Below are 13,359 nucleotides of genomic sequence, written 5' to 3'. Positions count from 1 at the left end.
ACCCCACCCCACCCCACCCCACCCCATTGTCGACATTTTCGCGGTTTTGCTAGATGCTGCTAAGCTTGCACTCGGGTGTTTACACGAAGCAAATGAAGATAAGACGGGTGTTCTTCACAAGCTTTTGGTTTTAGGTTTGAGCCTCATGATGGGTGATGTTGTTAGGTTGTGGAGCCTGATTAATATTTGATGTACTGTCATATATTAATGTTCACGTGGTTCAACCTCCGCGGTGAGGTTGTCGGGGAGTTATGGGGCGGGAGCCCCCCATTCGAAGGGGGATTCGGGACAGCGCCCCGACCCAAATTTTAGGTTGTACTATTTATTCTCTATTTATTTTTTGTAACAAAAAATACCCCGAATTATTAATATATACCTCACCGTCATGGAAGTTTACTCACGGGGTGTTACCACGAACTATTGGTTTCTCTCTTTCTCTCTCTAGATCTCTCATCTCTCTCTCGAAAGTTCTTGTGTTCTTCATTTATCAAGTGTGTGTGGATTCGATCCTAACAAATGTTCTATTTCGGACCCTTTTCTGTTTGTTACTATTGTCTCTTTTTCAGTGTTTGTTTAGTCGAGGGTCTATTGGAAGCGATCCCTTTACTTTCTTAAAGGTAATAGTACACCCCACCCTCAAATTATCATTTCATATCAAAATTTACCCTTTCACAAATGTCATTTTCTAAATGAAAACTATAGAATAGAGTAATGTCTGCATTAACTTTCCTAATAATACTACAAAAATACACTAACAAATAACAATCCATGTAACTACAATTCATGGAATATTATATTCTTAATAAATTAGAGTAGAATGGACTCTAATTTTCACATCTTAGTGTAGAATGCAACATTTTCTCAGCATCTTTAATTATATTAATTAAATATATTAACATAAGATTTTTTTTTCTTCATATTAATACCTCTTAGGATCCCTTCCATAAAAGCAAAGAAAGTGAAAATCCAAAAAAATATTTTCCTAGTTTTTCTCATGGGGAAAAGAGCCATGTCACAAAATAAGATCAACAAGAACAATAATATACCATGCAACAAGAAACAACTCAACAACTTAATAAAGTTATTGAAACCCAAAGTTTATATCACAAGTTGTTCAAATTTCAAGAATCTTGTTCAACAACTCACAGGCAATGAATCAATTCATCACGAGTCGTCTGTAATAGAATCTGAGCGTTCAACTCAAAATCTTACGATACATGAATTCGAGGGACAAGTATATTCTATGACAGAATCATACCTACAAAGTATCAATCAAGAATTATCCGTAGATTCATTGGAAGGAGGAATGAAGCCGTCATCTTTTACTACATATGAGTCTTCCATTCAAAAATCATCGATTACTGATTCACCGAAAATGATTTTTTCAGAAGAATATAAGAAAATGGAGTCATGGCTATTGGAGATAGACACATGTTCTAATTATCATCATTATGAAGGGAATGTACCATTGGTTCAAGAAGAGGTCTCTCTTTGTGATAATTATGATTCTTATTTGTCCAATATTTTGCATTATTAAGTTGGGAATCTAAAAATTTAGACGTTGTGAATTTTGAATTAAAAGTTAATTTTGTATATATATATATATTCAATTTGTCGATAAACTAAAAAATTCATTATTAAATCTTCCATTGAAATTTCAGATCTTTTATGTATAAAATTGTATATGGTTCTTGTTATTTATTATTATCTTTTTATTTTATTTTATATCTCTTATAAATAAACAAAGAAATTGTAATACATTGTAGGAGTCCGGAGCCTAAAGGGTATAAAATATTAACGAAAATTTCAAAACGGTATTATAAAATTTTATATTAACCAAAACGGCAAAATCGCTGGAACAACATCGATTTACTCCACCGGAAAAAGCAAAACCGCTGCTACTGCAGCGATTTTGCAAAATGTGATTTCTTTTTTTAAAAAAATTCAAATCGCTACTTAGATAGTGATATTCAGTTTTGTTTTAAAAAAGATACAAATTTAAGCGATTTTCAATTTAAAAAAAAATTAAAAAAATTGCTGCGATTTTCAATTTTTTAAAAGAAAAAGTTTTTTATTTTTTAAAATGGAGACTTTTCTCAAGTGAAGGACATTATTACAAATCATGATGCAATTAAATGTTGAATTTAATTTATTTCTATTCAAAATTTATATCAATAAGGACTCTGTGGCCCAATGGATAAGGCGCTGGTCTACGAAACCAGAGATTCTGGGTTCGATCCCCAGCAGAGTCGATAATATTAGTCATTTAAATTTTTTATTAGTAACTAATTTTTATGAGTTTATTTTATATATATATAATTTGAAAATATAAACTATTTCAGCACAAAATCTCACATGAGATAATATAGTGGTTGGTTGATTGTTGCATAAAAAAAAATTAAAAATAATCGCTCGATTGAAATTATTAAATTATATTTACTTTGAGTTACGCTGAATCAGACTAGTAAAAGAAAAAAAAAATGAAATAAGAATACATGTATTAACCAAAAAAAAAAGCACCAAGTAAAATTTATGTATAACAATCTCATCATTATTAATCACATACATTAAGATTAATCTATATATATGAACAGGAAAAAATGAACACAAATATGGGAAAATGAGTATATATGTAGCTCAAATGTATCGGATCCTCCAAAAATACAATACTCTTGGAAGATTTAATACGCATTAGATGACATTTTTTAAGTCCGAGCAACATAAGGGTATATAAGAGTATGAGTTATTTATGGGATGACTATATATGTTGCTCGTTGAACATGTCAGATCCTCTAAAAATGCACTACCGCGCACCAGATGACATTTCTGAAAGCCAGTTCCGTTCATTGGCCGCGCTTTGGTTGTGTTAGTTGAGAAGCAGGAAGAGTGTACAAAGATTTCAACTGCTGACTGATAAGCTTGCTGTTACTAATAGCCATTTGTAGTTCCAAATTATCAGACCACCATTGCTCCAATCCATGTGCCTCAAGAAACTTTTGTTTCCCTTTGTTAGATGACAGAAAAAGCTTTGCAGCAGCAACAACTTGTTGTCCATTTCTTGGTTTTGCATTCTCTTTATCACACTCGTCGTGGTTATCTCGTAATCCATTCTTTTCTTGATCAGTGTAAGAGCAACATATGTAATCGCTATTGTTGATGTACAAATGTGGCACCCATGGTTTTAGGCCTATCCGAAAAGATTGAGTATCATTTCCCTCGTTGCTCGTTTGAGTATCTTGATTCGAAGGGAGCATTGATTTGAGCCTTTTCCATGCAACACCAGCTTTTTCGCCTATGTTTCTTAAGCTCATAGCAAGTGAAACTGAGGGTGGATTGAACAAATGTGCTTCTACATGTATGCCTTCTTTTGCTAAAGCTTTTCCTACTTGGAGAGCAAATCCAGCTCCGAGTGAATGGCCTACGATACACACATTGTTGCTGCCATATTTGGTGGCAATTGATTTTAGCGCATTGAGGGCTGCATTGAATCTAACAGAACCTTTCAGACTTTCCCAAGCTAAGAAACGGAGATCATCTTCGATATCCCTTCTCATTGTTTGGCTTTTGAGAAGTGTTCCTCTTAAGGCTACGACAGCTCTTGGTGCACCACTCGGTCTGATGAGCATGAAATCAGACAGTGCTGCAGATCTATCCCATTCTAAGATTGCACCGAAAATAGATCCATCTCTTTCGTCATTTAAGGTCTCGACTAACTTGTACTTGAAAGGTATCAACCATTTTGGAGCTAGTGCATTTTCTTCAGTCCTGTTTTCTTGTCTGTCGATCTCGAGAAGGTAAACTGCTTGAACAAAGCAAGCCATTACTGTTCTTTTGTAGTTAGCATCCTTCCTGTTCATTCAAAATACTTATTTTGCATCATAATCAAATTGTCTAACAATTTTTACAGAAGAAAAGAACCATAACTTGATAATTAATGTCAGATCAGCAGCACTATGAGAAGGCTTTTGTTGCTCGGACACTTCAAAAATGCCGCTTGGTGCGTGTGTGGGTCCTCCAAGAGTAGTACATTTTTAGAGAGTCCGAGCAACATAGCAACATAGAGGAAACTAGTTTGCTGACATCTAGATAGTAGTTGCACATTGAGAATGAAAAAAGGATAAATCAAAAATATTTTAAGGACAAAACTACAAGATATTAAGTGAATGATAATTCATCTTTTAGCAATAGCTTTTATTAATAACAAGTCAAGAGGATGTTGTAGATTCACCCAAAACAAACCTATTTCATACTCGGCATCAGTGCTAGTGCGAGGCAGAAGGTACCTCGTGGAACTAGTCCAGGTGCACAGAATCAGCTGTGGGAAACTAAGCCAAGAATCAGCTATAGTATCACCTATATAGATCTTTTTCTTCCATTGTTGCCCTACTGTTTTTGCGAGATATGCATGACTTTTAAAAGATTGTAGGTCGGAGGAAATAGTTGGCAGCTCGAAGAACAAAAGAAGATTGTTCACTATCTATAATTTTAGAGATAACACGAGAGTTGGCTGAGTAATACCAACTAAATTCAAGTTGGAAGCTTAAGCCAAGAACATAAATATGTAAAGGAGAGATCCCAATCCTCAGAATAAGAAATAGCTGCAGATAGAATTCAATTAAATCACAAAATGAACCAAATCAAACCTAAAGCTTGAAACATCGAAACTAAGTTGCTATGTTCTCAACATTTCTACTAGCATATAAAAATATAAGGAGACCAAAAGACGACTAATGAAACAAAACATACTAACATAGTTAAAACTTAATCTCAGCTAATAGTATTGCCTATATAGATCCTTTTCCTCCATTATGCCTTATGTTTTGCTAGGTATGCATGAATTTAAAGAGATTGTAGGTCGGAAGAGATAGTCGTTGCCAGCTATAAGAACAAAAGAAGATTGCTCCCTTTCTATAAATACAAAAATAGAAGGGAAGTTTGTTGAGCTACACCAACTGAATCCAATAGGAAGCCTAAGCCAAGAACATAAATATGTAATATGAGACGGGGTCATTGTGTCTAACTCAACCCCAAAACGTAGCTCAAGAGTTGAGGATTGTCCAAGTTTCCAGGACCATGTAAAGAGACAAATTTGCCTCCTGTCCATTGATGTAGGATAATTCAATACTCGTCAGGATTCAGGTGAAACAAGAATTGGCAGATGATACCAGGATAAAATTAAAAAAAAATGAAACTTGGGCCTGATTCAACCTCAAAAACTAGCTCGAAATGTGAGGATTTCCAAAGATCATAGACAAATTTGTCTCTCTTTCACCTATGAGGGATAATCCAACAGAATAAGAATCAGCTTCAGCTAGATTTCATTTAAACAACAAGATGAACCAAATCAAACCAAATAAACAATGAAATCTGAAAGAGAGAAGTCTCAAACCCACTGTTCAAAATCCCCAAACACTGAATAACAAGCACACTCTACATCATCAGCTACAAGACTAAAGCTTGAAACTTTGAAGCAAACTGAGAGGAAAAACACAAACCAACTAGAATAAGCTTTAGCAAGATTCCATATAAACCACAAGATTAACCAAACCAAACCTAAAAAACAATGAACTTTGGAATCAAAAAAGGTCTTAATCTTAAATCCACTGTTCAAAATACCCCAAACACTGAAACAAGCACACTCTATATCATCAGCTACAAGACTAAAGCTTTCAAAATGAAATATTAGAACACTAACCAACTAGAATCAGCTTTAGCTAGATTTCAGTTAAACTTTAATCTGAAATCCTCAAACACTGAAACAACCACACTCTAAGGATCAGCTAGAAGACTAATAAAGCTTGAAACTTTGAACAAATTGAGCAGATGTAGAACACTAACCAACTAGAATTAGCTTTAGCTAAATTTCTGTTAAACCTTAAGAAAGTGAAATCTAAAATCTTCAAACACCGAAACAACCACACTCTATGGATCAGCTACAAGACTAATAAAGCTTGAAACTTTGAACAAATGAGCAGATATAGAACACTAACAAACTAGAATTAGCTTTAGCTACATATCAGTTAAACCTTAACAAATCGAAATCTGAAATCAAGAAAAGGGTCTTAAATCCACAATTCAAAATCCACAAACACTGAAAAAACAAGCACACTCTACCTCATCAGCTACAAGACTAATAAAAGCTTGAAACTTTTTACAGCAAATCAAGAAAAGAACACTAACCAACTTGAATTAATAAGATCTCTCCAATTTGGAGAAGCAACATTTCTTGGTCCAGAAACATGAAATGCATAAGGATGAGATTCAACAACACCCTTTTCAAAATTCTCCATTTTTATCTCTCCTTCAGCTGCCACTATTTCATTTCTCATCTCTTCTACACCCCTTTTCGACATCTACAAACAACCCACTTCTCCAATCGAACAAGGTAACGAGTCTAACGCGAAAAAAATTCGATCTTTAAATCAATGACACCCTTTTCACCTGAAGAATGTGTGACAGCAGAACAAAAAAATGGTGGAAAAGGGAAGTTTTGAGGATGAAGAAGTGATTTGTGTTTAACTTTTTTTTTTACTTGTTAAGATTTGTACATGGAATTGGATTTTGGTAACATTAATGAGGAATTTAATTCTTAGATTGAAAATTTAATTGATTAGTAGATAGTAATCATTGTTAATGGCATATTTTGAATTATGTTTGGCTTTTGTTTAGAAGAGTCTCTAACGGTCATATTTCCCCTTTTTTTCTATTTTTTTAAAAAGAAAATTAATCATATAAGCAAACACATATTAGTTAATTAGTTAACATGACTATAATTTATCTTAATTATAATTCGCGATCTACTTTTATAATTACGTGGCTCAAATTTTTAGTTTTATATAATTCACACGTTTGTATAATTCGAAATTTGTATAACTTTTTTATAATTCGAAATTTGTATAATCTAATTTGTATAACTGCTTACACTTTTGATATTTGTATTTGTATAAACTATTTGTTTTGAGTTTATACAAAAACAACTTAATTTTACCAATGTTACTGCGAATTATACAAACTTGCAAATTATACAAATACGCGAATTATACAAATGATGCAGCTATAGCTATAATCCGTAAATATGCAAACTATAACTATGAAACATAATTAAGTTTATCATAGTGGATATTTGCGAAACTTTCCCCTTTTTGTATATTGTAATTGTATTGGATTCTGATTAATTCAGATTCGTGTTGTATTGGAGATTGATTTATAGATTTGTGTTAAGTAAGATCCATTTGGAAAAAAAAAAGGAAACTAAGCAAATACTACATAAAAGTAAAATAATAACAAACATAGACCCTTTACCTTCATACTACACTAAATAATTGTGTTATATACTTGCGACTAATTTCGATTAGCTAATACTAAATCAATACCATATACTGTATTGATATCATTAAGGTTTCTTCTTTAAAAATTACTCATTCGTTATTATAAGAGTATATGTCTATTTTTATAGTATCATTAAGATTTCTTGTTCAAAAAATTTATCATCTATCAATGATGTTCTAAGAATATCATTGACGAATGAGTAATTTCCGAGCAAGAAATCTTAATGATACTAATATATCACACACACGCACGCATGCACGCGCGCGCCACACACACGCACGCACGAACCCGCGCGCGATATATTCACAAACAGATTTAGTATAGTTAAGCAAATTCAAAATTGTCAGACTTAGTGATACCAATACAATATATGATACTGTATGTAAACGAACATTAGTTGGGTTTTGTGGTGAATCGTTCGAGCCAGTATATTCACTACAAATAGTTACTTTTGTAATTTATTTTTAATCCTGATGTTAATTCAATACTTTTTTCGTTTCAATTGATTTTTTTTACTGTTTCTTTTAGCCTCTTTTTTTTTGTATCGCAACTCTTTGAATTCCACATGACATATTCAAGTACATTCTACATATCGTTTAATTATTACATATCATTTCATAATGCATGTATCGTATTATTTTGATGAATAAAACATGATAATAGATCATAATGTTTTCTAGTCGTTATATAATATCCACAATATTATATTGAAGAATAACCTATAAGAAAAGCAAGCTATATACACAACGTAAAACTGTGATACATGTTTTTGTATTGTATTGTATTATGTCATAGTTGTATCGTAATGTTATATTAGTTGTAACAAACAATTAATAAGCGATATGTACATCAATTCGTATATCTTAATGGATACATAACTTTATTTTATAAAATTAATCGAGATACGTGATTAAAAAAAAATTAATAGAGCCAATTAATTAGCTTCAAAATATTATTATGTCATTTCTCCAGCTCACCTGCAAATTTTTTCAACTGTCTCTCTATATTCAGATCTCCGTTGATCCACCGCCGTATCGGTAAATCATGTCGTACGCATATCTCTTCAAGTATATTATCATCGGCGATACTGGTAATTTTTGTTTTTTTTTGCTTAGTTACGAGTTTGAAGTTTTTTTATATATAATTTTACATGATTTTGAATCTGATTAATAAGTTTTTGCTGTAAATTTGTTTATCGGCGATGATAATTTGATTGATTTTCAGCTTTTTTTTCTGCATTTTGATTAATAGGTTGGGTAAATTTAGTGTTTTTGTACTTGTGAGTATTGATTATGGATCTGGAAAAAAAATACTTTCTGAGGTTCATTGTAGTGATTTGTACTGAAATATATGGCAATTGAGTTATGCTGATATCTAAGCTAGCGGTTAGCAGAGATTTTGAGGATAGTTTTTGAAATTTATAGACAAATATCTGTTTGGCTATGAATTTGATTAGTGTTCGAAAATTTGATGTTCAAATATATGTTTGACAGTGAAATTTGATTAGATTATGAAAATCTGAGCTTCAAATATTTTCAAGTGTTTTTGGGACTTCCATCCACAAAGTAAAATGCATGACCGAACACAACTTCAAATTCCAAAAATTACAACTTCAAAAACTCGATTTTTCATTTTTCAAGCTTCAACTTCAAAATATATGGCCAAACAAGAGCTAAGTAGTTATTGTAGCGATTCTTCTGATAGATATGGAATTGAGTATATGCTGCTATCTAAGAACTAGCATTTTAATAGGCTTCTAATATTTTTATCTGGATTTCATAACATATTAGACATAAAATCGACTTTAACCAAATTTGATGACTTATTAAGGGAAAGACGAAGTAAGAGCATGCTATTGGAGACGTTGCAACATATATCTGATTTAATATTTATAGTTTTTGCTGTAATTTTGGTTACTTGGCAATGCTAATTTGATTGGTTTTTATTTTTTCTGCATTTTGCATCTAATCAGTAGGTTCTCTTGATAATTTGGTTTTGTGTATTTGGTAAGCTAGAGTTTCAGCATTTTAGCCTAATTTTTATCAATATTGACTGTTTACTTGTCATTGAGATCTATTTAGTTTGTAGCTTGTTGTAGAAAGCCTTTAGAGTAGGGCAAGAAATAGCATCTACAAAGTTGTCAATCTGCAGTGGCGCAGTTTAATTTTATGCTTTCCAGTGTTGAAATAGCAGTTTTATCAAAAGTGAAAAGTTCCAAGGCCCGTTCGCACTTTAAACGCAAAGAAAAAATAAACCTTTGGCTTTAATGAAAAAAGTGCAAATGGAGAGAAAATACAAATATATATGTTTAGTCCAAGATCCATGTTACCAAAAACAAAAAGCGCAAAAAAGCTCTAGGTCCGTTGGGGCAATAAGCCAGGTGTAGCACTAACATATTTTGAGTGCTGCTTCATGGCTTAAGCACGCCTTTGACAACACTGTCCAAGACTAATAATTATTAGCATAAACAACAAATATATGGACAAAGAAATTGAAAAAAGAATAAAAATAACGTGAAATATTAATTTGTTAGTATTGCCTCTTCAAGAAACACTCATTGGCAAGAAAAAATATGTCTTAGAGCCTTGATGACAGCACTCAAGCACACATCATGCAAGGGGAAGCACTCAACACGTTTCGAGTCTTGTCCAGGGCTTAAGGGCGCCATTGACAACACTGTAAAGTAGTCGAGCAGTTCTTCTTTGGACTCGCGAGAACTGAAAAATGCTTTCAAAAAACATGAAAGACTTTAGCTTGTGGAAGTTACAATCCTCACTCTGTGAATTCTCATATTCATAATTTCAATGTTTTAAGACGTGAAATAGACATGAATTTGTACCTTTATCATGAAATCAATTACTCAAGAGCATGACCACACATTGTGACAAAATTCCATGCCAATACATATTCTCTTAGAGACTCTCAAACTCAATGTGATTCTAAACTCTTTACTGTTTATCTGATTGTTATTTTAATATGATTCTGTATGTTTTATTGCTATTTCAGGACTCACATAATGCCTCTTTTAGATTTTACTGTGCCATGAAAGAGTGCAACCTTATTATCCCTGTTTGAAAAGTCATTTCTTACGATGCATTAGATTGTACTGTGTGATGTCCATGCATATGTTACTTAAAGTCTTGCGCGAGACTTCACTTATGAAGATAATATAATCTCTGTACAGGAGTTGGAAAGTCATGTCTACTTTTGCAATTTACGGACAAAAGGTTTCAACCAGTCCATGACCTGACCATAGGGGTTGAATTTGGGGCTCGAATGATCACAATCGACAACAAACCAATTAAGCTACAGATCTGGGACACGGTTAGTGAGACAAACTTTCTCTTCTTCTGTTTTCTCTTAGTATGTTATGTAGAATGTCGGGATAAATGCCTATAGAAGTCCATAGTTCAGTGTATCATTTTTTTTTTTTAAAAAAAAAATATCATTTGGAGCTTAATCTAAATGAGACCAAAGTCCTCCTCATAGTTTTCATCTCTAAATGTGCTATCGCTAAAGTCTAAAGGCATGTTCTTATAAATGTTCTCGTTTCAGGCTGGTCAAGAATCATTCAGATCCATTACAAGGTCATATTACAGAGGGGCTGCGGGCGCATTACTTGTTTATGATATTACAAGGTAGCACAAATCTTTGTCACTTTGGATAAGGGAATTTGACATTTTCATAATGCATGTAACTCTAGGAGCCTAGGAGGTGCTACTTCTTTATGTGTAATTTAACTTTGGTTAGAAATTCCTGTAGAGTAACTTGCTGCCCTGAAGATCTCATTTAAAGTGGCTGCAACTCAAATATATTATAGTCTTTTAGCTAAACTATTAAGGAACATCACATTTTAGTCTATCATAGCAAGGACATATCTGATGGTATTATGATCATGATAGCTAATATATTCTGGATTTAGGAGTGGAATAAAAAATTTGGTCAAGATAATAAGAAGTGCAAAAGATAATGGATGAGCATTGAACTTCCAGAACAGCAGCTCTGCCAGTTAGTGAGCTATAGTAATATGGTTTTCAAGCCTTTTTTGTTCCTAAAATTTGCAATTCACTTAATACTCTTCATGGTCCAATTAAAACTTTCTGTGGGAGTAAAGTTACACATCTGTTTTATGAAGTCTACTTCCATTAGAGAATGCAAACAAGGGGAAAATATGTTGCAGTATGAAATCAGGAGAGCCTGATTTGCGTGTCTATTATATCTGGTCGCGTTATTGTTGTTGGTCACTAGGTTTTGAATGTTTTCTCTAAAATAAATAGGAGGGAAACATTTAATCACCTTGCTAGTTGGTTGGAAGATGCAAGACAGCATGCAAATGCAAACATGACCATAATGCTGATTGGGAACAAGTGTGATCTGGCTCATAGAAGGGCTGTAAGCACAGAAGAAGGTGAACAGTTTGCCAAAGAAAACGGATTGATATTTATGGAGGCCTCAGCTAAAACAGCTCAGAATGTGGAAGAGGTAAGGAATTTTCTGATCTGACAGGTCTTTTGAGGTTTTGAGTCCTACCATGGAAGTTCTATCTATTCAAATTTAAATTGTGGTTCTTTACTGGATGATCTCTTTTCTGCATTCAGGCTTTCATCAAAACAGCCTCAACAATCTATAAGAAAATACAGGATGGAGTGTTTGATGTATCGAATGAGGTAGGCCACACCTTGATCGCTGATTTTGAGTATGCTCGATATGTTTTTTGATGGTCATGACTAGTTGATGTCGTTACCTGTCTGAGATGAAGTACTTCTGCACTTGTCTATTTATACCCGGAAAAGACATCTCTTTTAGAGTAATATGGAAATAGTAGAGAAAAACAGTGATTCATTTACAATTTAGTCTACACATCATATTCGGTTCATTCTGGTCCTGTTACCAATTGTTATTATTACAACCAAGAAATCCTGAAGGGCCAGCTGGCCCATGGGTCAGAGCTTGGTGGATAATGAGCTCACACTCTACCCTTTTCCACTTAAGTACCAAATCTTGCTGTTAACAAATATTAGCATCTCATTAGTTTAAAGAACATATTGGAAAGTCCAGAGGATTTTTCCTTTGAAGTATTAGTGGATTCTATCCAAAACTAATTGGGTAACATGCCGACATTTCACATGAAAGAAGGTGATCCATCTGAGGACACCCTCATCCATTGCATGGTGGGTCTGGTTCAAGGGCACATATATCCTGGCTATATGCAGCTAATTGCTGCTATTACAGCTTCTACAATCCCAGTTATATCTAAAAATTTTGTGAAATACAAAAAAGGAATATCCAGCCCCTGATGATTTCAAATTACATTATATCATTAAAAGTTCACACAATAATGCGAGCACTCTTTCATTCATCCAACTTTTGATCCCCCGTGAAGTAATTAAGATGCGGAGTGATGGTAAATTGGTGATTGATAGAGAACCAGATTGTAGCACATACCACTAAGAAGAGGTTGCCTGCTTTCTTAATGTTTTTGTGCCAATGAGAGTATTTATTTTCATTGTGTATAATTCTCCCGTCTTGGATATTTTTCTGCAGTCCTATGGAATAAAAGTTGGATATGGAGGCATTCCTGGACCGTCAGGTGGAAGAGATGGAGCTGCTTCTCAAGGAGGGGGTTGTTGCACTTGAAATTGGAAAATCATTCTTCAAACTTGATCATGTTCTCATCATCTCTATGCCAGCCGTCATCACGGGTCTTTCATTCTTATCTTTCAGAGGTCTCTTTAATTTGTTTTAATGATGTTACCTGTGCAAAAATAAGCATAATTCAGTAAATAGTGGACAGTCCATCTTTGTGTGCACCCGTGTATAATAGTTGGCATTTCAAAATGTGAATAGAATTCCTTATATCTTGTGTGCTTGTGTGAATGAGAAATATTGAACTACACTTGCCCGCCCTTCTTCTCTGTTCCAAGTCTTGGGTGTCAATTTTCTTCTTCTTGTACAATATCTTAACTCAAGGTACAGGCAATCGTTGCCAGAGTAATTGGCACAAAATAGCCGCATCTGATCAACGGAGAA

At 33.6% G+C, this 13,359-nt stretch overlaps 2 protein-coding genes and 1 non-coding gene across 3 annotated transcripts; 2 read left to right on the top strand and 1 right to left on the bottom strand.

Moving 5' to 3' along the window:
- The first annotated feature begins 2,179 nt into the window (after positions 1–2,179).
- TRNAR-ACG lies at positions 2,180–2,252 on the top strand. The gene has a single exon. It is a non-coding gene; the product is annotated as a tRNA-Arg (tRNA).
- A 277-nt stretch (positions 2,253–2,529) lies between these two features.
- LOC107032501 (GDSL esterase/lipase At4g10955-like) lies at positions 2,530–6,607 on the bottom strand. Its single transcript, XM_015234105.2, has 2 exons — positions 6,181–6,607; positions 2,530–3,849 (listed from the first exon to the last, which is right to left on the bottom strand). Exons 1-2 carry the CDS (start codon positions 6,351–6,353, stop codon positions 2,844–2,846), a joined length of 1,179 nt encoding a protein of 392 aa, XP_015089591.1. The 5' UTR covers positions 6,354–6,607; the 3' UTR covers positions 2,530–2,843.
- Positions 6,608–8,263: 1,656 nt separating this feature from the next.
- On the top strand, positions 8,264–13,252 carry LOC107002212 (ras-related protein RABB1c). Its single transcript, XM_015200144.2, has 6 exons — positions 8,264–8,419; positions 10,514–10,653; positions 10,885–10,967; positions 11,607–11,811; positions 11,928–11,996; positions 12,874–13,252. Exons 1-6 carry the CDS (start codon positions 8,374–8,376, stop codon positions 12,964–12,966), a joined length of 636 nt encoding a protein of 211 aa, XP_015055630.1. The 5' UTR covers positions 8,264–8,373; the 3' UTR covers positions 12,967–13,252.
- The last annotated feature ends 107 nt before the right edge of the window (positions 13,253–13,359 follow it).

This window comes from Solanum pennellii, chromosome 10 (genome assembly GCF_001406875.1).
Source record: "Solanum pennellii chromosome 10, SPENNV200".
NCBI lineage: Eukaryota > Viridiplantae > Streptophyta > Magnoliopsida > Solanales > Solanaceae > Solanum > Solanum pennellii.
Note: the sequence above shows the minus strand (reverse complement) of the source record. Positions and strands in the feature narration are given on the sequence as shown.

Coding starts and splice junctions, on each gene's coding strand:
- LOC107032501 (XM_015234105.2), bottom strand. CDS start 6,353: ATGTCGAAAAGGGGTGTAGAAGAGATGAGAAATGAAATAGTGGCAGCT. Junction 3,850..6,180: donor GATCTTATTAATTCAAGTTG/GTTAGTGTTCTT, acceptor TTGAATGAACAG/GAAGGATGCTAACTACAAAA.
- LOC107002212 (XM_015200144.2), top strand. CDS start 8,374: ATGTCGTACGCATATCTCTTCAAGTATATTATCATCGGCGATACTG. Junction 8,420..10,513: donor TATTATCATCGGCGATACTG/GTAATTTTTGTT, acceptor ATCTCTGTACAG/GAGTTGGAAAGTCATGTCTA. Junction 11,812..11,927: donor CAGCTCAGAATGTGGAAGAG/GTAAGGAATTTT, acceptor TTCTGCATTCAG/GCTTTCATCAAAACAGCCTC.